Source organism: Podarcis vaucheri, assembly GCF_965113315.1.
Source record: "Podarcis vaucheri genome assembly, chromosome: 4".
NCBI lineage: Eukaryota > Metazoa > Chordata > Lepidosauria > Squamata > Lacertidae > Podarcis > Podarcis vaucheri.
In genome coordinates this window covers 63867562-63893933 of record NC_138762.1, presented here as the reverse complement: position 1 = coordinate 63893933, position 26372 = coordinate 63867562, and the positions used below count along the sequence as shown (strand labels likewise).

General features: G+C 40.8%; 1 protein-coding gene and 1 long non-coding RNA gene across 13 annotated transcripts in view; one reads left to right on the top strand and one right to left on the bottom strand.

The window, feature by feature from the left end:
- The window catches only part of LOC309530824 (uncharacterized protein), a gene marked incomplete at its 5' end in the record, with an annotated part of 68804 nt that overhangs the window by 2851 nt on the left and 39581 nt on the right, over nucleotides 1-26372 (top strand). For 4 of the 12 annotated variants that reach the window (XR_014218903.1, XR_014218904.1, XR_014218905.1 and 1 more), the window contains 2 exons: nucleotides 11643-11805; nucleotides 14340-14401. Coding sequence is in view for 2 of the 12 variants with exons in the window: in XM_082219990.1 (XP_082076116.1) it covers nucleotides 11504-11685; nucleotides 14340-14401 (244 nt within the window). Of the gene's footprint in view, nucleotides 1-4854; nucleotides 4941-11503; nucleotides 11806-14339; nucleotides 14402-14498; nucleotides 14604-19207; nucleotides 19343-26372 lie in introns of those variants that run through there. The other 8 variants (XM_082219990.1, XM_082219989.1, XR_014218899.1 and 5 more) reach the window with 6 other exon arrangements.
- Nucleotides 724-11031, bottom strand: LOC309530836. Its single transcript, XR_014218933.1, has 4 exons — nucleotides 10947-11031; nucleotides 7470-7652; nucleotides 6026-6113; nucleotides 724-2518 (listed from the first exon to the last, which is right to left on the bottom strand). It is a non-coding gene; the product is annotated as an uncharacterized lncRNA (long non-coding RNA).

The window sequence follows — 26372 nt, the reverse complement described above, 5'->3', positions numbered from 1 at the left end:
CCATACCCTGGTATCAGTAATTAGAGCAGGAAGACACTTTGTGGCCATAACAGCTGGGTTTGTGCTATATCAGCCCATTATTTTAATGAAGCCCATTTGAAGAAGTGGCTGGGGCAGGAATGTCTGGTTAGCATCTACTGGGTTTGCTCAGGAAAATGCCTTGTAAATGAATTCTGTAATCCTGTAATCACACTGGCCATATCCTTCAGCACATCCTTAGTTTTTCCATTAAGGGTCATTCAGACCTTGGAATAAGGAATGGACACTAAGGATATCTGCATTAATCCAAAAATCTAATGCAAATTGCAAAGGGAAAAACACTGGGTAGACCATGAGAGAAATAGTTAATTCCTGCCTGTCATGGTCCCAATCTTGCTCCCCTCAATGACAGCTATTTGCATTTTTATAAAATGTACAATTAAATGCAACAATGCATTTAACATCATGTCTAGTTTGGCCCAGTTGGAAGTTCAGCTGGACATAAGACAAGAGAAGAGATATGAGCAAGATTAAAATATTGTTTTGTGTCTGCAGAGTCTGTGAAGAAAAATAGCAGGGAAGCTGCACAGGACATAGACTACTGAGCTTCACCGTCTTGCATTTGCCACATGTTGCTGTCTTCCGTCCACTTCAGGTAACTCAGTGGCAGAAAATTACCTGCCTTGGGAAAAAAGGAAGAGATAATAGCTAGTATCAGTTCTGCTCCAGGCAGTGATTTCAGCTACAGTGGTACCGCGGGTTAAGTACTTAATTCATTCCGGAGGTCCGTTCTTAACCTGAAACTGTTCTTAACCTGAAGCACCACTTTAGCTAATGGGGCCTCTTGCTGCTGCCGCGCTGCTGGAGCACGATTTCTGTTCTTATCCTGAAGCAAAGTTCTTAACCTGAAGCACTATTTCTGGGTTAGCGGAGTCTGTAACCTGAAGCATATGTAACCTGAAGCATATGTAACCCAAGGTACCACTGTATATAGATTTCTTGCCCCAAATGGGAGAAAATGTAGGCATGAGTTCAGGTTCCTGCAAGGGAAACAAAATCAAACAAGTCCAGGTAAGGTAACATTGATAAGAGAAAGTCCAAAGCTGTGAAGCTCAGACTGAAGTGTCATACAAGCAAGATCAATTTTTGGTATAGTGGCAAGCTGTAGCTCCGCCTCCAATAACCAAAGACCCTTCGTGTTAAAGAGGCCTGGCTTGCTTCAGTAGCTCCTGACTTAGAAGTTGCATGGGAGACTATGGTTCAGCTGGGCGTTTCTGGGCTCATCTGGAGTGCATGACCACCTTGTGTCAGTAAGGTGCTGCCAGCACTGGTTCCTGTTCTGCTGGATCTTCCTGGGCAGGACAGATGTCAGGAGTCGGTTCTGCTGGCAAATCTCTCTTCCACTCAGATACTATCTTCAAATCCTTGGCCTCATCCGCTGATGATGGAGAGTCAGATTCCAGGGTCATGACATTATCCAACAAGAAGCTTAAAACGATTAATTATGCAAGAGCAAAGTACCACTATCTCCATGTGGAAAGTGAGCTAAACAAATAGCAATAAATATGGTGATAATTGTGCATCCTTCACATTTAAGGATTTAAGCTGTAATGTTTAGTTTGCAGGTGAACATTTTCACATTGTTAATTATTTCACCTGCAGTAATTCAGAGATGGTGGACAGTATAATGATATAGTACTGAAGCATTCTATCAAAGTAAATGAGTCCAAGTAGCTGACACAAGGTGTATTTTGCTCAGCCACAGTGTGATGCTTTGCTAAGTCAGGAAAATCTGGAACTTTATAGCACATATATGAGGACATAAATAAGGTTGGACGTAAGTGTCTTATTCTGAAGTGCTGACAGCACTCCAAGGAGACCACTTTTGTTTTCCATATTCTGAAACAGACTCTAATTACATTCCATAACAAATTAAAGAGAAAAGTAAATTGCCTCCACATAAAACACAGGAAACTGAAAAGTCTGCTCTTGCCCTATCTTCTTACTCATCACACTCTTGGACTGCAAGCGCCAAATGCATTCATGGAGCTAGTAATGAGACATTCCCCATTGTTTCTATTAGATTTTATGAGGTGGAAACCCGGATAGTAGTTACAAAATTGGTTCTATAACCATTAGCCACATCCTCTCCAGTTCCCCATCTTTCCCTCCCCATTTCACACTTCAGCTCATATAATACAATCAGGTAACAGGACTGTGCAACTCAACTTGTTATTCCAGTAATTACTTTCTGTTCATCAAAGAGACACAATTAACAAATGAACTCACACAATATCCTTTACCTAACTAGGTAACATAGACACCTGTATCTCTTTTGCCATTGTTCTTTTATCCATGGCACCAGACAGAGTTACAAGTGCTTGAATCCAGCTTGCTGGCTCCCACAGACATATGGCTGGCCACTCTGAGAACAGGATGCTGGGTTAAATGGGCCACTGGCTTGATCCAGCAGACCCTACTGATGTTCTTGGAGTCTCAGCGGATAATTCCACAGCAGCGAGTCCCCGCTGATCACAAACTGTGCATGTAACATGGGAGTAGGAGAAGAACATTGCATAGCATTAGAGATATCACAGGTACACAGGTGTTGGACATTTGGATACTCCATAGATACCCCTCAGTATCTATGACTTGAATTGCATCCAATGTTATGGGACTGCAAGGATACACACACAAAGGAAGTTTCCCTACTGAAGCCCCTAAAAGGGTTTAGATCTCAATAAAGGCATATGGTGGAGGGCTGTGGCAGGACAGGGAAATCAGGCAGATGCAGACTGCATGAGTGAAGCGCTTACAAAGGCAGATTTAGGGGAGCGCAACCAGTTCACCTGCAGTGGGTGCCATGCCAGGAGGACACGACAGGGGGCACCACAACAGTGATGAACAACAGAAGGCAAGAGGCGGGGGGACACTAAATTTGGTGTTGCACAGGGTACCACTGAAATTTCAAAGCCCAAAGTCTGCCGCTGGCTCCTACTCTTGGAAACTGTTTCCACCTGATTCCCCTCCCTCCCACTGTACCTCCTTGCCCTGCATCTTAGGCCTTTCCTGATGATTTCCCTGACCCGGGGGAGGGGGAGGGGGAAATTCCCCTATGTGGGCAACATTGAACATTACTGGATTTAACTATCATGGGGATATATTCACTGGAGGAGCAATCACCGTTTCCCAGTGACAGATGCCAATGAAAAAATGAAATAAGCTAGGAGAAGAACTGCTTTGAAGGAAGTTACACAAGTTAGTAAATACTACACACATTGATTTCCTTTGTATTCCACTTTTAAGAGTCTGTTAAAATGAAGCTCCTGTATATCTTATTTGTGAATGTTATTGATATTGGTCAACTATGTGGTTTATTACAAAATTTCTTTTTTAAAAATGTAAGTAGCCAAGCAGTTATGTCTGTGTTTTTTGGAAACACCTTATTTGCCTTTCTAGTACCAGCATCTTTTCATATTAAGGTGGTCAGAAAATTCCTGGCTTCCCACTAGATAAATTGCTTGCTTGTTTTGAAGGAGTTGCAGAAGTAAATTATTTGAGTCCTGGAGCCAATTTTGATCACCAGGGGTTCAGATCAGTTAACTATCTTTAAGAGTGCAATTCTATAACCACTTGCTTGGGAGAAAGCTCAGTTGAATTCAGTTAAGCTTAATTCTGGGTACACTTGTAAAGGATTGTGCTGTTGGTGAGTCCAAGCCTTCTGTAGAATGTATTTCTCAAACTACTGAGTAACTACTGCCTTCTGAAATTATGAAGCCAAAAGTGAACCAAAGTTGGAGCTTTGATACTTCCTTTCTACAAAATTATATTACCTTAATTCCAGGGTCTATATTGCACCAGCCTTTAAGATGCAGGGAAACTAAATCAGAAATGTACATTAAAAGCATATTTTTAAAAGGGAAATTTAATTGTGAGTGGCATTCTGCACATAGATTATGGAATTAAAAATCATATACCTGCTCTTTTGACCGTAGTGTACAACCTGTGCTGTGACACGAGTGCCTGAACAGATTTGAAAGCCTTTCAAACCTGACAGCCTGGCCATGATATACTTTTGGCTTTGCTGACACTAATGCGACATGTCATAAAATGTAGGAGCCCTCAGGTATTTTCTCCTTTTTTTAGAGCCTAATGCCTTTTGCAACAGCATTTGTGACTCTACATAAATTCTAGTACAGCAGGCACCTACATGGTGACTGCACTGTATTCAGTGATAGACTAATGGCACCTTGGGAACTTAACCACCCTGGTAGTGATCCTGGTAGTGGGTGATCTGGTCATTAGGGACATAAATAGCTAGGTGTGTGACGGGCATTGTTGATGAATTAAAAACTGGTCCTGATAGCATCTGCTTGAGAGTTATTAGAAGAATTCAGATGGGAAATTGCTGATCATCTAACATTATCATTACATGCCACCCCAATCTCTTGAGTGCTGAGAGATTCCAAGGGTTCCAAGCACTGACCCAGGCTCTGGTTTCCTTGGAATGAGGGTCAACAGAGACTGTGGCATACAGGAATGCCGAGATCCATCTGTCTTGGGAGACAATGGAAGAGTTTGTCGTTGGAAGGTTGCAATGCCTTGGTGTGGCGGTAGAGACTGATGCGGGAGAGACGTTTTGCAGCAGCAGGGGCAGATGAAGGCATCCAGTTGTGCTGCTCCAGATGCGCCATGGCGTTTCTTCTCTCTGTGCTCCTCCCAGAGGTCATTTCTCCTCTGGTCCATAGCAATGTATCCATAACAGTGACCAGAGGTGTCCAGGATATATGGTTTGTTTACACATATATGCAACCTGAGCATAAGCTGGAGGGGCTCCTAGCATTAACACCCCAATAGATTTTGCTTCTTTCTTAGTCACAGCACTGGATTCCAGCACAGATCAAACAAGGCTCTCTGCTCAGCTCATGCACAACTGCACTGTTCTTCTGACTACCAGCCAGGTGAGAGGGAAGGCCCACCCATTTGCCCTATGGCACAGAACAACTTCTTTGGTAATGCTAATCATGGTGCATATATAGTTCAGCAATAGAATCCTGTATTAGATTTTAACACTTGTTGGGTACAGGATCCCGAGAAATGGCAGGAACTCAGGGCATTATGCAGGCTGAATCCCCAAAACCTGCAGTAATATGTAACTTGTTACTAAGATCAGCTTCTGTACTAGAAGAACTAGAATGTAATGGCTTTAAAAATAAATAAATAATGGAACCCTGGGGAAGGTATTTCATGCTGGAAGTCACAGGCCAGTTAACTTAATATCTGTTCTGATGAAAGTGGTGGAAATAATGGCTTAAAATTGTATTACCAAGCATATAGAAGAAGAAGTCTTTCTATAGCAGATTTTTGAACAAAAGAAAAATAAATAAATGAAGAAAAGTCCATTTTTACTTCAGCGTCTTAAACTATACTACATACACCTGATTAAAGGCTCCATTTTGGATAGGTTGATTGGAATTGAAGGTAGAAAAATGAATGAATGTTACCTACACATCTGAGACCAATACAGTAAAGTGTGGGAAAAGTCAATGAATGCACAGAACCACACTACAGATGAAACAAGTGTCTACTACCTAGATCTATGTCACAGAACAGAGGTTTTATAGGACATGTGAGTATTCTTTCCCTAGCTCAGCATACAGTAAAGGATTAAGAGCTCAGTGCTGTATGTAATTTGGTAGTTGTTGCAAAGGTGCTTTCAGCCTTCCTCCAGAGAGAAAACTATATATAGGATTTCTATTAAAGGCCAACACTTCTACAGCCTTATTAGAATTAGTGATGTTGGTGAAGTTCCTAGTTTGGCACATGAATCTTATCAACTTCTAATGCTCAGCTCTGACTTAAGGCAAGCACTGAGGGATACTAAGGTTCATATTCTAGTCATAGAGCAGACTAGGAGAGACACAAAGAGGGCTGAGCTCAGTTTTTGAGCTCTGTACATCTACAGAATTTAGGGAGGTTGGTTGCCTCTCTCTGGGGTGAGGTAGTGGAATTTGCTGATTGAATGTTTAAGCCAAGGATCGCTAACCTTTTTGGGGTCCTGGGCACATCTGCAGTTTGGAAGGAGTGCCCAGGATACCACCATCACTTCTTTCTCCCCAGGTCATTTCTCCTCTCTTTCAGGCAAACAGAAGGAGAGAAAGAACACAAAACACATTATTACTTTTCCAAGGGGTCTGGACAAAAATTAAATTTAGCAGAATTAAAATGGATCATCTTCAGATTCCAACATGGAATCCCTCTAATATCACCATCATATTAAATTTGACATTGATAGACTGCCCACACATTTGCTGCTTGACAACTCCAAAATCACTGTTGCAAAGCACAGATCCTCATGGATCTTCATGATATTTACACTGAATAACAACAAGTAAGGTAACACAACTGTCAACACAGCTCTACCCTATGATTTGATGGTGGCTTTGAATCAATCTCTACTAAAAATGAAGATCCATGTTTTCATGCCATGGCAATGCTGTAAAGACCAGATCTGTGATCAGGGGGAGTCCTCAAAGGCACCATTGTGCTCCTTGGCACCATTTTGATGACCCAACTTTAAGCTGTGTAGCTCTACCTATGCTCAGCCTATGCCTTTGTAAATAAACTCAAATAGCACAAAATGCTATAAACCTCTACTGACCTCCTTCTAAAGGAAATCTTATTTGATTGATGGTCAACCAAAAGATGGCAAGATCCTAGTTTGAGGCAGATAAGTCCTAGCACAAAGATCCTTATAATTTTAAAGAAATATATAAACCTTAATATGATGCAATTACTATCCATCTAGAATAAGTAAAGTAGTGAAAAAACTGACACATGAAAATAATGAAGAGAATTCAAGGATGCTATACAATGTCTGGAGTAAGAAGAAAATAACTTCCAGACAGCATGCACTCATGATACCAGAGGGCTGATGGGAGATGGAAAGAAGTCCATGAGCTATAATCTTATGATGTAGTTGTAGCTTCTTTGTTGATTTTTGCAAGCAGAATGACAGGTTTTAAAGAAAAGCACATTGCTATTTTGTCCCTACTTGTGGTGAAAGAGCTTGTGCATTCCATTATCTATGCCACCAAGTTCATAAAATGTAACTTATCAGCTACAAATAGCAGAATACACCATATCCTCCACTATTCCCCATTTCTACCAGATAAGCAATCTACAGAGCAAGACAGAGGAGCAAATGTAGGCTCATTATTCTTCAGGAGAGTAGTTCTCAATTTTGTACTGTATGTGTTCAGGATCTCCGTACTCTTGTGCTTATCACACAGTTGCTAGCACTGATTAAATTACGCAGTTTACAGAAGGGTGCATGCAACATTACAAAAAGATGGTAATAACATTTTTAATTTATCTGTAAGGACAACTTTAACGCAATAATAATTCTGTAGTTCATTTATCTAAATGGGGACCTTATCACATGAGTGATGAGAAGTCAAAATACTGAGAGTGGATAGATCTTAACTCACATGATGGATGGGCAATTCCACACAGTATGACAGCCCCTTGTCTCAGGTCTCTGCTCAGTAACAGAGAAAAATGTTTCTGGAGTGAACGTTGATCACAGTAGAAAGAGAGAATTTCTTCTAGCTTATTATGCTCTCTTCTCTCTGGCAAAAGCCATTTATAACACCAGAGACACACAAGACCTCCTGGAGATATAAAACATGTTATTTAAGGGGTTACACTAAAATATTACACAATTAATCAATCTCTATTTAAAGATGAGAAGCATAACACCTAAAAAGTCCACCACATATTGAGTGGAAACTTATATAAGGCTTCCAAGATGCAAAACCTTTCAGTTTTAAATTTTATAGCCCTCATATTTATAGAAAGAAATACTGAAAATATCATTGTGCTATATTAGTTCAAAAAATTAGGAAACCATTTTTTTAAATCTGAAAAATGGAGTGATTTCAAAGCAGCCACCAAAATTACAGAGGCACGACATACTCTTGGTTAACCAAAATGTCTGATAGGTAACAGTCAGGTTCTACCCATATAGAGTCAATGAAAAAACAACAATAATTTTTAATAATATTTTTATTATTTACCGTATTTTTTGCCCTATAGGACGCACCGGCCCATAGGACGCACGTAGATTTTTTTGGGGGGGAGGAAATAAAGGGGGGGGAAATATCCCCCCCCAGGTGCGGGGCTGGGGCGAGGGAAGCTCAGGCTTCCCCTGACGCCAGCCCCCAGAACAGGACCCAGAGCGATGCCGAAGCTGCGTGCTGGAGGAGTGCTGCACCTCCCGCTGTCCCCCGAGTTTGCAGGGCTGGCGACGGGGAGGAGCAGGCTTCTCCCCCCAGCAGCCTTCTAACCAAGTCGGGGGACAGCGGGAAAGGCACGCTGCGCCTCCCCGCTGTCCCCCGAGCTTGTAGGGCTGGCGGTGGGGCTCTCCTGAAGCCTGGAGAGCGAGAGGGGTTGGTGCGCACCGACCCCTCTCACTCTCCAGGCTTCAGTGAAAGCCTGCATTCGCCCCATAGGACGCACACACATTTCCCCTTCATTTTTGGAGAGGAAAAAGTGCGTCCTATAGGGCGAAAAATACGGTATACTGCACCCATCTGGTTGGGAATCCATGGCATCTATGTTTCAAGAATAGCCAGTGTCTACTAATTCAAACCGCCTGCCAACCTAGCAGTTTGAAAGCACATCAAAGTGCAAGTAAATAAATAGGTACCGCTCTGGCGGGAAGGTAAACAGTGTTTCTGTGCTCTGCTCTGGTTCGCCAGATCCGGAATGACCCGGAAGCTGTATGCCGGCTCCCTTGGCCAATAAAGCAAGACGAGCGCCGCAACCCCAGAGTCGGTCACGACTGGACCTAATGGTCAGGGGTCCCTTTACCTTTACCTTTACTAATTCAAACAGCTAGAGAAAAATATTGCAGGGGGAAATGGTCCCACTGGAACTAGTCAAGAATAGATTCTGCATATGAATATGTATGAACAAGTGCTTGAGGATTTATCTGGAATCAGATAAAATGCTTGAGAGAATCAGCTTACAGTTTCTCCTATTACCTTGGGGCAAGAATTGCAAGCCCATGTGAAACAGAAAAAAAGTATTCAAGTGGTTTATAGCACAGCTGTAATTTCCCTTCTTTGGTTTACCTGAGTAGGAGTCTAAAGGCGTTTGGAAGCCACGGCATTTGGAATTCACATTGAATTCCTCAACAAGGTTTGGACTTTATGAATACAGCAGAGGCACCTTATTTCTAAAGTCACATTTCAGGTAAAATGGGGACAGCGCTGTTAGGAACAAGGAAATGAAAACATAGTTGAAAATAGTGAGATAATCTTCTGTTCAAGGGGCCTAGCCTAGCCTTTGCCAAGCTGGTGCTGTTCAGAGGCTTTGGTCTACAACTCAATTGTACAAAATGGCCGACATCACAACACAAAATCAAATTGAAAACCCCAGCAGCCTTCAACTCTCCAGCACCATCTCTTCATTAGGAAACAGGCACTGTGGAGTTACTCTGGAATTTTTCTACTTCTTGAAAAGTGGGGAAATTGAAATTAAATTTAACCATCAGTGTTAAATGCTTTTGTTTATTTAATCAATATGTGTGCTGCCTTTCAGTTGAGGCAAGGCAACAAAACAATGTAAAAATAAAACAGCAGATTGAAAATTAGCAGCAACAAAACCTCTCAAATTAAAAGGCTAGGAAAATAAAGCTATGCTCCTAACCATTACTGCCTTCAATAAATCCTGCTGATTCCAAATTATTTATTTGTTGTACATTTCCACTTGTTTGATGTTCTCTTCTGCCTTAGTCAAACTCCATCTGAGGAACCACGCCCCATTCTGGGCACCAACAATTTAAGAAGGGTATTGATAAGCTGGAATGTGTGCAGAGGGGAGCAACAAAGATGATAAAGGGTGTGGAAACCAAGCCTTATGAAGGATGGTTGAGGGAATTGGGTATGTTTAGCCAACAGAGGTGACAGAGTTGAGAGGAGATGATAGCCATCTTCAAATATCTGAAGGGCTTTAATATGGGAGATAAAGCATGCTTGTTTTCTCCTGCTCCAGAGGGTAATACCTAAACCTGTGAGCTCAATTTACAAGGAAGGAGATTCCAACTAAGTATTAGGAAGAACTTTCTGGCAGTAAGAGCTGTTCAATAGTGGAACAGATTCCCTCAGAAGATGGTGGACTCTACTTCATTGGAGGTTTTAAAGCAGAGGTTGGATGGCCATTTGTCATGGATGCATTGCAGGGGGTTGGAGTAGTCGACGCTTGGGCTCCCTTCCATCTTTACAATTCTTTGATTTTGTGTGGTACAATGAGAATCGTAGGTAACTAAGAAATTTAAGCTGTATATAGAAATGCAGGCTAAGTGTTTTTAAAGGAACTCTTGAAAGGAACTCTGAATTGTAGCTCAGCATGAGCTTTCACTTATTTCTAAATGCAGTGATCTTAAGTGGTACTAATGATGTCCAAACTTTTTTCAAAGATGGCTAGATTTGATGAAGTGAAGGGCTGTAAGGACCAAAGTTGATCTTTTTTTAGGGTTGAAGTTGTTGAGGTTTTTTGGGATTTTACCCCAGGAAATAAACTGCCACAGGGGCCGGATTAAACGGACTGGCAGGCCAGATTAGGCCCCTGAAACGGATTTTGGATATGCCTGCCCTATACTAAAGCCTCTCAATCCTCTGTAAGTGATGCCTGCTCCTTAAGAGAAAGTCCAGTTGAGTTGAATGGGACTCACTTCCAAGTAAGACCGCATCTAGGTTAGTCTATATGGCCATTTACTCCTGGTTTGTGTAGGTTTCACGGTGAAATAATGCTACAATAAACACGTCAACCATACAGTACTTACACATTTAGAAGTGCATCCATATGGCAACACTGATTTTTGTCTCGCCTAGTAAATGAATACCCTTAGCAAAATTGACACAGAGTGTTCCGTAAGTGCCAGAAGAAGCAACAGTACTAACCTGCTTTCCAAACCTGTACGAAGCTTTTTCGCGTTAGGATTTGTAGTCATTCCCCACCCCCGGAAAATAATCGTTTATTTCTGTGGCCACCAGGAGGCGCAGCCCAGCCTCCTAATCGCGTCTCAACTTCGTATCTGTTATCAAAGCGGTGGCGGGAGGAGGAGGATTGCTTCTGGTTTACACCACCTATTTGCTTGACTCGTGCTTGGCTGCTGCTTTTGTAGTATGAAGTTAAGCACTTCCACATTGATTGAAATGAATAATATTTTTAAAACAGCAACAGCACTAAGGCAATTTGTTTCCTGATCGCATAAAATTGGGGGTGGGTTAAACAAACGGCAAAACTAAATCTGCTAATAATAATTCTTCTGTTTTGATCGGTTATTTACATTGTTTTTACCCTTCCTTGGGAGCAAGCCCCATTGAACATGAAGGGATTTACATGTGCGTAATCACAGCACTGCAATGCAGAAGACAGACTGAAGTCAACAGGAGACAAGCCCCGTCCTTGCAAGGCCGGATTGGCCACTGAACTGGAATTAAAACTTTTTGCCGCCATGTTGACCACTCAAGTGTGGGGCATTCCAGGGGGAATGCTTGAAAGAACTCTATGGCCAGTGGGACACTCTGGGAATCCCACCTGGAACTCAGTGGTTCTCGAGGGCTCTGCTTCCTCTTCCGCTTCTAGAGCGGGCCTACTAATCCAGCTGAAGCAGCTGAAAGTTAATAGTGTTGTCAGGTGAGGCAAAGTGTATTATTAAGCAGGGCGCTTAGGTCTGCAAAGGAAGAAAGTTTGTGGTGAGCACCCTGTATGTGTTCTGCATTTCAGCCTGCAAGTAAGGAATATAAACAGCGGGAGGTAAGTTAAAAATGAATTTCTAAAATGTTCCAAGCTAAATGTTAACAGGAGTTCTTAATTCTGGGCTATTTAGAGCTAAAAGTTGCGGAGCCTGTGCTTGCTGGTATTAATGGTTTTTATTCAGCCACATGTAATGGAAGATGCCTTTCCCTTCTATAGTGCCTGTATGTCTGACCGAATTAGCTGATGTCTAGTTTCCATTCAAGGCTATTTCTCCTGTTAGGCTTCTTCTCTTGTTCATGAGGGAGGACCAGACTTGGTTTTTGGAAGGAACGAGTGAGGTCTGCAACAAAATGTTGCTGCATGAAGTTGCCTCTTCAGTGTTCCTGCCCACGGCCTTTTCCAGGGCATCCAACACGCCACCTTCCACTCTGGTTTTTCCTGCTCTCCATGACGGTGGTCGCTGAGCATGTTCAGTCCTCATTTGGCTGTTTAGAACTGGGTTTTCCCACTCCTCTGCCCCTCCCTTCCATTTTTTATATATTTGTACAAACCTCAGAGGTCCCCATAGTATGCTGATGCCTCCCTCTTGTTTTTGTTTTTTTTTGGGTGGGGTGGGGTATTTAGGTTACATAAGGTTAGGCACATGAAGAATTATTAGTGTACATATTAGTATTATTGTAATAGAAAAGCCATGGTCAAGAATCACAATGGTGGAATTTGGCTTATCTCTCGGTTTGGGAGATTCGTGAGGCTATCAAACACAATAACCAAAGACATTCTTTAGAAACCTCCTATATTTCATGCCGACTTTGGAGACAAAACTGTGTAAGTTATTTAATGATTGAGGCCATATTCTGCTTTAAGTTGAGATACAACTTTCTCTGTATGTGTGTGTTTTCATATATACTTTCAGATCCTTTAGCAATGTAAAACAGAGAGGTATTTAATTTTGCCAGTGTGGGAATATGTGATATATGTTTGCATTTATGATTTCAATAGTAAAAACAATTAGCTAAGTAAGCTATTTCTACTAGAGAGTGGAAAATTAGTTGCACTGTCACATTAAAATAAGCTACGCACCTGCATTGTTAAAGGGGTCAAGAAGCAGGCTTGTTATCTGTTTGTGGGACCTGAAAACTCCATCCTCCCTTAGGCTGCTATCTGATGCCCACTTATCCTGAAAAGTCATAGGCTATGATTTGGGAGCTTTGCTAATTGCAGTTAGGGACCAACAATGCAATCCTATTCATGTCTGCTCAAAAGTAAGTCCTGCTGAATTCAGTGGGCTTTACTGCCAGGTAAATGTCATCCTTGGCACCCTATAGTTAAGCACTGTTTGGAAGAAGGAACCAGCTGAAGACAGGGTCTCTCCACCCAGGAACATCTGCACATGTCTCTGCCGGTCCATTTTTCCAAGCTAGCTCCTAATAAATCTGATTGAGTTCCATTTTGCAAAAAAGGTTGCACAATTGGTTATAAAGTCTCCCCCCTCCTCCCCATGATAGGAAGGTTTATTTTTAACTAAAATCACTTCTGGATTTATTGTTTGGAATGAGTACCAGCAGGAGCCATTTGATGTAAAAAAGACATTTGAGATTAAGCTACATGAAACGTCCATTGAACTACATTTTTAAAGGAATGTTCATCAGTGTTAGAGACTTATCTTTTGTACACTACCTGGCGACTTGGTAGATAGTGTTTCATGACTAAATTTCTTTTGGAAATGCTGGGAAAGTACAGCATTTAATCTTGCACAAGTTTGGTTCCAGAATATACTGTCGCCGGAATAAATGCAAATATGATTAACTTCATACCTCCTGTTTGAGACAGACGTAAAGCATTACAGTCTTATATATAACACCAGAAGAAGATTAAATCAATAAAATATTTGTTTGATAAATCATATATGCAAATGCTCAGATTATATTAAGGTGCTGAAAAGCTGACCAAAGTATTTGTTAGACTTTTGAGAACTTTGTTCTTGAAAGAGACAAATACTGAAAATATTATTTCACTCTCGAAGTCAGGGATGGAAAACCTATGGTCCTTCAAATGCTAGCAACAACTCTCACCTCTTTCTATTGGTTATGCTTGCGGGGACTGATAGGAATTGGAATTAAACACCATCTGGAGGGCCATAGGTTCTCTATCCCTGGTATAAGCAATGTTTTATTTGCTGTTGTGATTATCTTCTGAGTTTCATGGAGCTAGATTGTTCTAAAAGGTTTCTGTACTAATAAGAACTGTTGTTTTCAAAGGCAAAAATGACATATCAATACTTTAAATAATACTGACTTTTAAGTGATGTTAGACACCAGAAAATAATACTTTAGCTGTGTGTCTTTGCAGTGTAATATCTCTATTAGCTCTAAAACACAGCAACCAAGGATGTTTCAGGCCTTTTACCAGAAGAGGTAGCATGCAAGTTGGATTAATTAGAAGAAAATTATATCTGGAATTGCCAGACTGTTCTTCTGTCACTGGCAGTAGCCTTTCAGGTAGATGCCATGGCAGGGAAGCTGTATGTGGGCTCCTTGGAAGAGGAAAGCCATAATTACACTGAAAATGTGAATTCTGCTTTTTAATTTCAGGAGGGGAATCAAATTTCAAGGAAAGCTGGAACACAGAATAAGCTACCAATGTTCAAGGCCAGGTATGACTTCCTGCTTATCCTCCAGTTTATGACTTTGACATGGATCAGATACATTCACTCAGAGCTGATCACCTTTTGGGTTGGTTCTTTTTGCCAGAGTCATCTAGATCCATTATTGTGTAAATAGCACTTGCAGCTAGAGTTGGCAGCTTTTTTTCTGGAAGGACACGTGTGCTTCTAATAGCTACTCAACATTTAGCTGGTGGATCTTTTGTATAATGTTATGTGCTACGTTTTCATCCAGAGAATGACCAAAGCAGAAAACAGGAGAGAAAGAACTGGAAAACATTGACAAAGTAAAATCCACATTAATTAAACTACAACCAAAGAACAATTAGTAGTGGTTCTTTGGCAGAAGTCAGCCAGATAGCTATGCTGAAATATGCAACACACAGGAGGTGACCTTGGACTAGCCAATCTCTTGGTCTCACCTTTAATTTGGATGCCTTTAATTTGGATGCCAGAGGTCTGAATGTGGGCCGCTGTTGATAGGGACGTTGAGGCAGTCAGCCTTGGGTTGCAGTTTTTAGAACATAGTTATTGTATTTTATGGCCTTTGGGCCCTCCTGCTTTCTTTGTACTTGAATGTATGTGTTATATGTTTTCCAGCTGAGGATAGCACTTCAAAAATCTGAAGACTTATGATATTATGAATGTTTCACATGGGGTTGTGCTGTATCTGTTCAGAAGTAAGCCCCTTTGAGATCAGTGGGACTTACCTCCAGGCACATTTTTGTGTAGGATTGTATCTATAGTCTTTAAGATGCTACAGGACTCTTTTTATATATGTATGTCTGCCATAACAGACAAACCTAGCTACCATCTACCTCTCTCTAGAATTGGTTTATTATTCCTATTTTACTATGGTGGGCACTTTTGGGATTTCCTGCCTCCTCCAGCAAAATTTCTTGAGCCATCTCTGGTATTGAGCCAGGATCTGGTGGTACTGTTATCAAGTACCTTCCTAATTTCTCATCACCATCTATTTACTTGTCTGCTACTTTCCCACAGAATTGTGTCCAAAGTGGCTTGCAACCTACAAAATGAAATATTAAAAATATATTGCAAAGAATTGCAAATTTCCATAGTATCAACCAAAAAATCCAAAGAACCCCAAATCCACGAAACATAGTGTAAAACAATACAAATGATCTAATCTAACTTAACAGCTTAAAACTAAACTAAAAATTTCTTCAACTTGATTCCAGCCTGGTATGTTTTGTTTTTTTTCAAAGAGCAGAAATGGTTAAGAAAAAGTGGAATTCCTCACCTCCGATTCCATTTCTTTCAAGAATTCACTGTACATTTATCCAAACCTTGCTGTGTAATGAGTTATTGATTTCTACCATTTGGCCACTCTGTTATATGTACACACACACATGAACTCAACTAAAGAACCCATTCAGTGAGTGGGGGCAAGTTCAGAGTAATTACACAGCTGTTCTTTAATGCTGAAAATTATCTCTATTGTGTCTGGGCTCTTAATGGCTGCAAAAGTAACAAATGTGAATAGCTTTAAGGAAAGCGACATGATGAACAACTTCCATTTTGGAGAGAGCAGCACACGTAATATAAACACCAGCTAAAATTCAGCACTGAAGGGGAGGATAGCACAAAGGCCGAAGTGCAATCAGTGCTGCTGTGAGTACCCGCCTTCCAGCAGCTCAATCAGCACTTTGATATTGCAGCATCCTTTTCTGAGCCCTGCAAAAACCAGAAGGAATAGCAAATTGGCTTCAGCTTAAGGTGATGCGTGGGCTAAAAGCACACACATATTTTTTTAAAAAAAATGCTTAGCATATATTGTACACTTAAGAACAACACATAATGCTTGAGCGCCGCAACCCCAGAGTCGTCCGTGACTGGACTTAACAGTAAGGGGTCTCTTTACCTTTTTAAACAGAAAATGGCCAAGGGCTAATCTGCTGTTCTTGCTGCTAGCTACCAATTTTTATTCTACTGAAAGCAGGGTATGTGTGTGTGCTAAAAGTATGTACCCTAAGCTTATCTGCATTGTAAAATGATGGTTCATATTTGTCATATGTTAGTTGCTTTGCAAATTTCCATCTGAAAGTGGACTAGGCCACAGCAGAATACAAGCAGGTTTCTATCTTCTTCACTTCCTTGCAAAGCTGTGCTTTCAACAACTACCTTACATGTAGATGTTTAGCAGGTGATGCTTTCCTGGCATCCAGATGTAGTGATTAGAAGATAATCACAGGAGCATGACAAGGGAGAGTTGGTAGGGTTGCAGTGCCACCCTATGTGTGTCTATTCAGAAGTAAATACCATGGAGTTTAAGGGGACTTATTCCCAGGTAAGTGTGTATGCTAAAGATTGCAGCCTTAGCCTATAATACTTAACAAATTCACCAAACATTAAGTCATGTTGAACTCAGTAGGACTCAGTTTCTTGGTAAATGTTCTTCAAAATGCATAAAAGAAAAAAGAGAACAGACATGAATTCATCTTCTAAAGGCAGAGCTTTGCTAAGTTTCTATTTCTATTTTTCTTTCTTATTCCACTTACAAAAGCTGGAGACCAGGGCAACATTTTAAAGTTAAATAAGCCAGCAAGAGTTGTTAGTGCATTTACCATTACACAGATCTCCTCCTCCCTCCCTTATTACATACACAAGATGATATACACTGTGTAATGGTAACATAGGAAAATAATACAGCTCTTCTCAAACATTTACTCAGATGACCTGCAGCAAAGCGATATGGGGAAAGAATTTTAAGTAGCACCTGTAGTCAACAGTATATTTAAATGCTTTTTTCCTCCCAGAGATGAATGGATCCTCGCTGGTGAAAGAGAGAGGCCAATCCTATGCAAATATTGGATATATTTTTTCCCTCAGCATGGAGCCATCAACTGCATTTTAGGTGTCAAGAATTTTAAGAACTAGAAATGAGCAGGGGAGAGTAAAGCCACCTGCTTACAGAAAAATGCTAAACATGTCTTAGGCAGCTCCATAGAATTATCTATGGTGTTGGGGCCCATCTTAGCCATTAAGATGGTTGTGCACATTTCAAAGCAACCTATGTAGAGTATGCAGGAGCAGTCACAACGATAATGTTTGTTGTTCCTGCTGTTGCAATTTGTACACCTCTTTAAGTGCTGTTTGCAATATAATTTGCAGTCTTTTTTTTAACAAGTATCTAAAAGTTAAGCATTTTCTTCACTTCTTTGTTGGAAGTGAGTTCAAAAAAGTTTATTTTCATTGTAATCAATACTGTGGTTTCTAAAGTGTACGGCACCCAGGGCAGCGTCCCAGAAGATCACCCAAACACTTGGAGAGGTCTATCTGGAATAAAAATATAAGTTTTTTTTTTAAAAAAATTTTTTAGTGATTTTCCATTTTTATGGTAACAACAATAAACAAGCAACAGTAAACATGAAAAAACTGCAAAGTAACCACAGTGCCATTTGTCAACATTTCATTCCTGAGATTAATTTAGTAGATTCCCTTGTGTCAAAGGTGGGTTCTGAACATTGCTCTTTTGTTGTATGAAATCAATGAACGGCTGCCAAGTACAGTATTATAGGGGTTTGAATTCCACTAAAATCAACACCTAATTGTACTACACCTCCCTGAAAAGACATCAGTGTTTGAAATGTGCTTTTTAGGAAGGGGACTTGCCTTTCACTGGGCAGTAAACAGAAGCTATAGTTAGGGTTGTAGAGTTAAGCTCCCCTTTGGCATCTTGGGGAGCAAAGTTCAACAAGTGTGAAATAAAGATTACAACCCCCTTGCTTTGGAAGATCCTGCAGAGCTGTACATCATAGCCTCGTAAACACAGAACCTTATCAATGGATTTTTTTACTACGCATCTTTGCAAACATATAAAACCAGTTTTTCTTCTTTTTGGAGCAAAGACTCCATTCAATGGTGCTTGACAGGGTTGCCCATGCCATATACCAGTACATTGAAGTGCCCTTTTAAATGTGTCCTTCAGGATTCCATATGGTAGGATCTGTTAACGAGTGACATCATGCTAATGCGAGGTCTTCCTGTCATTCTGCTCCTTGAAAGGCAGACCTTGGGAGAGAGGATTTGAAACTGGATAATAGGCATAGTAATGCGGTTAATCAACTAACTTACTTTAACAAACATTTGAACACTTAACAGTGAAACAACAAAACCAGGTTGCAGCACAAATGGTGGAGGGAGTAGGGTTCTTCTCTCCCCCTTGGGCCATTCTTACTGGCAACCAACAAATGGAGGGGTATCAGTAAACCAACCATATTGAATTAATAGACCCTCTCCAAGTAGCGTCCAATTCCAAGGCTGCATATTGATCACTCATAGAGTAATTTCCAGTTTTACAAAAGTATAGGGAGCTGTCAATATAAACTAGGCTGATTTTAAAGCTCTTTGCAAGATCAGGTCTTGTATTGGATCTCTCCCGTGTGGTTTCTGCTGGCTCCAACAATGTGGTGCATTTCTGTTCTCTGGAAACAGTGTTTTTTCAATGCTTTAGAGGATCCTCGCTTTTCCTGCCATCATAAATCAGCTTCATCTTCTGATGAATCATCTGCATTTCCCGCTTTGTCAGTTTCATGCAAGCCTAGTAGATGCATGGTGTTGAGAACCTCTGCATGCATGAAGGCTCTATGCTGTATACCGTCAATTATAACAATGTTGGAAGGGATACCCTCATCTGTATTTAGCCCTTGCCTTTAAAAGCTGCTCAGTATATATTTTTAATGCTTTTATCCACTTTAAAGTTGCAGGGCACAAATAATGTGAAATTATTATGCAATTTCTCTCCCATTCCAAACTGTCAACTTCTTGTAGCTCTTTCAAAATGGCCTCTTTTGTCACCAGGCCACTATGTTGTTTGATTGCAAGTGTTGGCTGCTCCTGTGTGCCACTTCAATATCGGTTTTAGTAGGATTCATACTTGGTAGTACAAGATCAAATCATGAAATTATAAAGGTTAGTAAATCTGCTTCCAGGGATTCAGTCATATTGTGTACTTTGAGGCTCAAGCAGCACAGATTATTGTCCGCTTCTTCACATTGGGACTTGGCTATCTCTTGTGTAAGAGGTGAGCTTTTTGATTTTTACAGCATATTTGGCTGAGATGTCAAAGGCTTCATCTGCAGTTTCACTACTGCTGGCAGTTGAGTATCAGTTTGATCCAGTCTTCTTTCCATCTGGGTAATGGCTGCCTTCCATTCTGTAGTGAGATCCTGGCGAATATCCTTGTGGAGTTTGTCTAACTGGGCTGTCAGTTTGGTTAGCATGAAGGTGGCTGCAGCTTCATTTCTTTTAGACAGCTTGGTCTGCTTAGCTTTCATTGATGGGACGTTGTCATCTTCCCACTCAGAGTCCAAAGCAAGATGTCCAGACTCTGTAGTGGAATTAGATCGTCTTTCTGTGTGTTGTCACTTGCCTAAGGGCATACTCAGGAGGGGAGGAAAGCTAAAATTCAGTTTTTTGAGGTTTAAGTAGGTGTTCCATTAATTAATTGTGCTTAGAGGAGTGGACCAGAGGATTTAAACCATGATATTTATAATTATTATTATTATTAATAATATTATTAAAAATATTTTTTATTAAATATTTTTTCTTATTTACAAAAGCACATGCATTGTCTCTTTCTTCAGGTTGTGTTTTCTACAGATCAGTTACATTTGTTGTGAGACATTGGTGTTATATGCAGTATAGGGTTGGGAAGAAAAGGGGGGGAGACAGGAGAGAGGGGTGGTGGAGTGGTAAAGCTTATGTTCTTTTACTTTGTGTATGTGTGTGGGTTCTGTGTCAGCGTCACTTGGGTAGGTTCTCTTTCTATTTGCTTGTTATGTTTCCTTGGTGGTGAGAGAGGTTGGGGTGGCCTAGGGTGTGGTTGATTGTCTTTGGTTGGCTGCAGTGGGATTTGTTTGTGCCTGTGGGAGGGTTGTTGGTTTAAGTTAGCCATATTGAATCCTATGTTGTCGGTGGGTTTTTGTTTTTGTCTTGGTGGGCTGCATGTGTGATAAAGGGGAGCCATACCGGTGTGTAGGCATTCTCTTCTATTTGCCCCTGTGTCAGTTTGTCTTTTGGTTAGCTTTTCTAGCAAGGCTCTTTCCTATACTACTTGATACCAGTCTTCCTTGTTTATTCCTGACAGGACACTCTAGTGTCTGGCTGCTGAGAGTAGGTGGCTTATGAGCTCTTTGTAGTGTGACTAGGCATTGTGATCTTGGAAGATGTTCAGTAATGTCAGTTCTGGGGTGACTTCTAATATCTGTTTAGTTATTTTGCTTATTTCTTGTATGACTGCTGTCCAGAAGAGTTGGATTTTGGGGCATTCTCACCACATGTGGAGGTATGTGCTAGTGAAAGCTCATGTCATCTTCCTTTTAATGTTTAAAGGGGCACAAAATGAAATGAAGGTCCAGCCTTGCATCAGCTTTCAGAAGGGTATTATTGGAAGATTGGTTTCAGTAAGCCTAATTGAACAAAAATAAGATTCTGCAAATCCACTTGTACTGAACTACCTAGCAGCTATATTTGTGTGGCCATAGGCTTCTGCATGTGTATCCATGGGTGGATGAGAATTGGAAATTGCTCAAGTGCTGTCTTTGTGATTTCCCCAATCCAATGAGGCAGGGCTGCTGTGCTTAATGCCCCCTGTCTCCCAATTAGCTGAAATCCAGTGATTTGGTGTTTGTGAGGATTCAGTTCCCTGCTCCTCCCCTCCCCTCTCCCATCATCAACAGCTGTATGTTATAATTTTGGCTTTTTGAAAGCAGCTGTGCACCTAGTGTCAACATTTCTCCCCACTATGAATTCACTATGTTCTTTGCTGGTAGTGTTACCCCATCCCCCATCCTCCACCCCAAATCTTTGTTTTTTAACACACAACCTGACACACAGAAATTATTAAATAGGGGAAGCTTTTCCCAGCACTTATTTTACTGTAATAGGTCAGTGCACTAAATGTCTGGTAGAGCTGTATTTTCCAGTAAATTTGTTTTGTTTTGTAATTCAGTTGTTCACAGTGGCAAAATTGCTTTGGGGCATTAGCACAAATGAAGCTGTCTTGGCTGGCTGTGAAATATGGCATGCTAGAGTTGTTAATCCCTGTTAAGGTGCTGGTCTCAAAGGCACACCACATGCAGAGGGCTCAGCATATCATAGGACAGGGCTAAATGTGCCCCTTTTTCCTTATCTTAATGACTCAGTGGAATTAAAATGTCATAGATATGAAATATCTTATGTTGGGGGCAAGTTCACAGACTTAGCTAACACTGCATACGAAAACATCTTACAGTCATGACCCTAATGACATTTGACTAGCAACAACTTCCACAAAAATCAGTGGGATAAGAAGAGTCCTGCTGGAGCAGAGCAAATGTCTAATTTAGGTCCAGCATTTCACAGTGGTCAAACAGATGCCTTTGGGAAGCCCACAGGCAGGATGTGGCGGGGGGGGGGGAGGACACCTCTCCTGCAGTTGTTCACAGCAACTGGAAGTAGCATATAGTCGCCACGTAATTGTCCCTCTCTGCCTGTGTGCATTTGCATTTTACTGTATTTTTTTGTTGTGTGCTGAATGTGTGCCTAATGTATTGCACACACTTAACACAGGCTTTCTGAAGACTGTCATGATTTGCCTCTTCACAGTACCTCCCATCTTCTATTAAACAGCTCAGCTGGGCCACCTGCTACCTGCACTGTTTGCTTGTCTGCTGGCTGTTCCTTGCACTGGAGGTGGTGTGGTTGCCCTTCAGCCAAGCAAATTGCAGCAAGACAACAAACAGTCTTATGTATACAAAAATGTATTTTAGTGAACTGTATATATAAATAAAGATATAAAGGGGTAAATGTTCACATTTCCTGAAGGGCTATGCCTATGGGTCACGGGTCACCTCTGGGCTCTCAGAATAGGTGTTTCCTTATCCCCTTGCTTTTCATCCCACTTATGCAGTTCAAGTTTTTTCTTGTGCTAAGTGGCTTTACAGGGCCATTGTGTCCCAGAAACAAGGCACTAGTGATCCTTTTGCTTGGATGCTGAACCCTTCCAGTCTCTGCTCCTAGCAATACTTACGGTATCTGCCTACTTAGTGGCTTATTCAAGTCAGGCCTTAAGACTAAGAGAATCAAATAAATGCTGGGAGATGTTTGGTCAGGTACATATGATTTGCTCGTGTTGGGAAGTATATGATTTTGGAGAAATGTAACCAAAGATGAAAGGCAACGTATACTGAAATAACTATGATAATGAGTATTCTATGTAGAGACACAACCATCTCTGACAAGATAATTACTACTTGAGGTGGCTCCATGTTTGATAACTTGCGAACTTGGTTACCACAGCAGACAACCTGCAATATCAGACTTGTCACCTTGGCGAAAGAAAATTAATGAATATTTAATGTCTCAGACCCAGCAATGACAGAAAGCATTTTCTAGCTCTTGAAGGTCAAAGTCAGAGTTTGTGAAGTACCACCAGCAAGTAATGGCTCTAGGTTATTATTCTACCTCAAACAAGCTTTATACATGCAAGCTTTGTAGCCTTCACATCATTTTGAGGTAATAGCATATAGGTATAGATTGGTGTGTGTGTGTGTGTGTGTGAGAGAGAGAGAGAGAGAGAGAGCGCGCGCAAAGCACAGTGTATGACTTGTTGCGTTGGATTTATGTATGCATCACAACATATATAACGTCCATTAAGGATGAGTCCATTGAAATTAGCTGTCAGCCTAAATTGGGATAGCTTACAGAAGTGCCTTTAATAAACACTGGATAACTTCTTTCCCACTAATGTCACTGGATGATGTAGCTGCTCTGCACACTCCAGAATAAAGCCAAGAATGTTCTTATACCTCTGCCTATAGAATCATAGAATTGTGTAGTTGAAAGGATCCCAAGGGTCATCTTGTCCAGCCCCCTGCAATGTAGAAATCACAGCTAAATACTTCTTGACAGATGGTCATCCAACCTCTGTTTAAAATCCTCCAATGAAGTTCAGAAAGTTCTTCCTAAGGTTTAGTTGGATCTCCTTTCTTGTAATTTGGATCTATTGGTTTGGGTCCTACCCTCTGGAGCAGCAGAAAACAAGCTTGCTCCAGCTCCCATGTGACAGCCCTTCCGATTTTAAGATGACTGTCATATCTCCTCTCAGTCTCCTCTGTTTCAAGCTAAAAATACCCAGATCCCTCAACCATTCCTCATAAAGCTTGGTTTCAAGACCCTTTTATCATTTTGGTTGCTTTCTTCTGCACATGTTCCAGTTTGTCAATATCCTTCTTGAAATGTGCCCCAAACTGGGCACAGTACTCCAGGTGGGGTGTGACCAAGGCATACTAGGTTGGTACTATTACCATACTTCCCTTGATAAGCATCCCCTCAATTCTTTCATCCAAGTCATTTATAAAGAAGTTGAGCAACACAGTGCCCAGGACAGGACCCTGTAGCACTCCATTTATCCCTTTTTTCAAAGATGATGAGGAACCTATGGTGAGCACTCTCTGGTCACCATCTGGTCACTCTCGGTCAGTCCACCAACTACGAATCCATCTCACAGTAACATCATCTAGCCCACATTTTACCAGCTTTTCCACAAGAATATCATGGGGGACTTAGTCAGAAGCCTTTCTGAAATCAAGATATAGTACACCCTCAGCATTTCCCTGATCCACCAAGCTTGCAAATTCTATTTAAAAAATAATAATAATATTAGTCTGACATGACTTGTTTTTTAGAAACCCATGTTGGCTCTCAGTAATCACAGCAACCTTTTCTAAGTGCTCACAAACCTGCTGTTTAATATTTGTTCTAGGAACTTTCTCGGTATTGATGTTAAGCTGACTGGTCGGTAGTTGCTGCGTCCTCTCCCCTGCCGTGTACCTTTTTGGAGATGGGGACAACATTTTCCCACTTTAGTATATATTATATAAATATATATAATGTCTAAATGCTTATACATTTGAAGACTCTAGCCTTCAGTTGTAGTCCTTAACTCCTTACAGTTGCATCTGTACTACATAAATGAAAATAAGAGTCTTCTGATACATATTTCGTTAAAATACATTTTCTTTACTAGAAATCTGTTCAGTCCAATATTCTTTAAAGTGAATACGGTAAATGTTTATTGTGCCCCATTGTTTGTATGATTTGTAAAGCAAGCTATACAAAATTCAAATTTGCACCCATTCTTCATAATGGGCATGGGAAGGAAACATGGTATGTGTTTGGTACTGGAAAGGGCTGTTTATAGCTGCCTGATAAAGCTTTTATTGTGCTTGCTTTTGAACACACACATGTACCCATTTATCCTTTTGAAGAATTTTAACAATACTGAAATGCCATAGTTATAATAAAAGCTCAGAAACAGCAAGAAACAGCACCCTGGGAAGATACTACCTATTATGACAGTTATTTAAAGATGGAGTTGCTTTTCTAGCAACACTTGTTCTATCAATAAATTATTGAACCAAGCAGATGCAACTTTTTGTACTTAAAAATGCTGACAGTTAATGTTTGCTAAAAATGGGTTATGGCTTCTTTTCTTCTCTTCTATCTGACCTTGTTCATAATCAAGTGGCTCATTCCCACCAAGCAGGGGGGTGGGGAGTAGAGGCTTGGATTGAAGCTGATGGTCACTGGGTAATTCAGAGGTCAAGTCCTTGGTTATTGCAGATGAAAATTTTCAAGTCCCTAATTAAGAAGCCTTGCTGATTTAAGGATCTTGCAAAAAGAGAGTGTGCATAATGAATAACCTACCACTAATAGTGGAAATGATTGCTTGATGATTCCTGTTGCCCCCTTTTATTAAATTACTGTCTCAGGAATGTAACCAAGGCAATGAAAAATAATGAGTTGGATGTTGAGTCTTTTGCATATTTGTGATGTCCCAGTTATTTTTTTCCCAATCAAAAAAAGTATGCTTTAGGTGAGGGGAGCTTTATCTGCAACCTGTAATAGAATAACAAGCTATAGTAGGACAAGATAGGGAAGCAGGGAGAGGTTAGGCAATGAATGAATACTAGGATGGGGAGAGGAGAATTGGGAAGGTTAAGGGAAGGTGTTCTGTGTGATAGGTCTTGAACAAAGATGTGAAGAAAGGACAGGTTATTCAGGGCATAGACAGCAACACAGTAGGTGGGTGAATTCATCTGTCATTTTGCTAATTAGCTTGATTACAATGGATTATGGATTATCTTTAGATATGTTAAGAATGCTGGATTCTGAAACAACCATAATGCAGATAAGGGGCACTATGTAAAATTGATTCTCAACTGGAAATAGAGCACAGAGTATCATTTCCTAAATGATGACTTCTTTTTACAATTTAACATTTTATTTTTTTATTACATCTTTTAGAGCTACATTTTCAGACCATGCTTGGAAGAATATGTAAGGATATCTATAAAAATAAAGCAAATTAACAAACTCTATTTGTGGTCAACAAGTGCTAAAGGTATTCTCTCTCTCAAGTTTTGTAAGCTTGTTCTCTTAAGTTTGCCATCAACTATGTTGACATAGAGAGGCACTCTCCTGATCTTAGGAAGCAGCAGGACAGTACTGTTGTGATATGGCATGTACAGTGAACATATCAGTGAATCACTCACTCCCAGTGGCCCCACTTACTTGCCTTCAGTAGACTTGACATGTGTACAAACACTATACAGCCGTACCTTGGTTTTTGAACAGCTTAGTTCTTGAATGTTTTGGCTCTCAAACGGCGCAAACCCGGAAGTGACTGTTCCGGTTTGTGAACTATTTTTGGAAGCTGAATGTCTGACAGGGCTTCCACGGCTTCCGAATGTTTTGGAAGTCGAATGGACTTCTGGAATGGATTCCATTCGACTTCCAAGGTATGACTGTACATGTGGCTGGGGGGAAATGTGTCCTTTGTAGGTTTCTGGGCTTCTGTGCCTTTCTTATCAGGATGCTACTATGGCTTGTACAAAAGCCAAAGAACATCTTGTGCTTTTGTCAATGAGGAGGCACAATACCACATAATATAATCCCT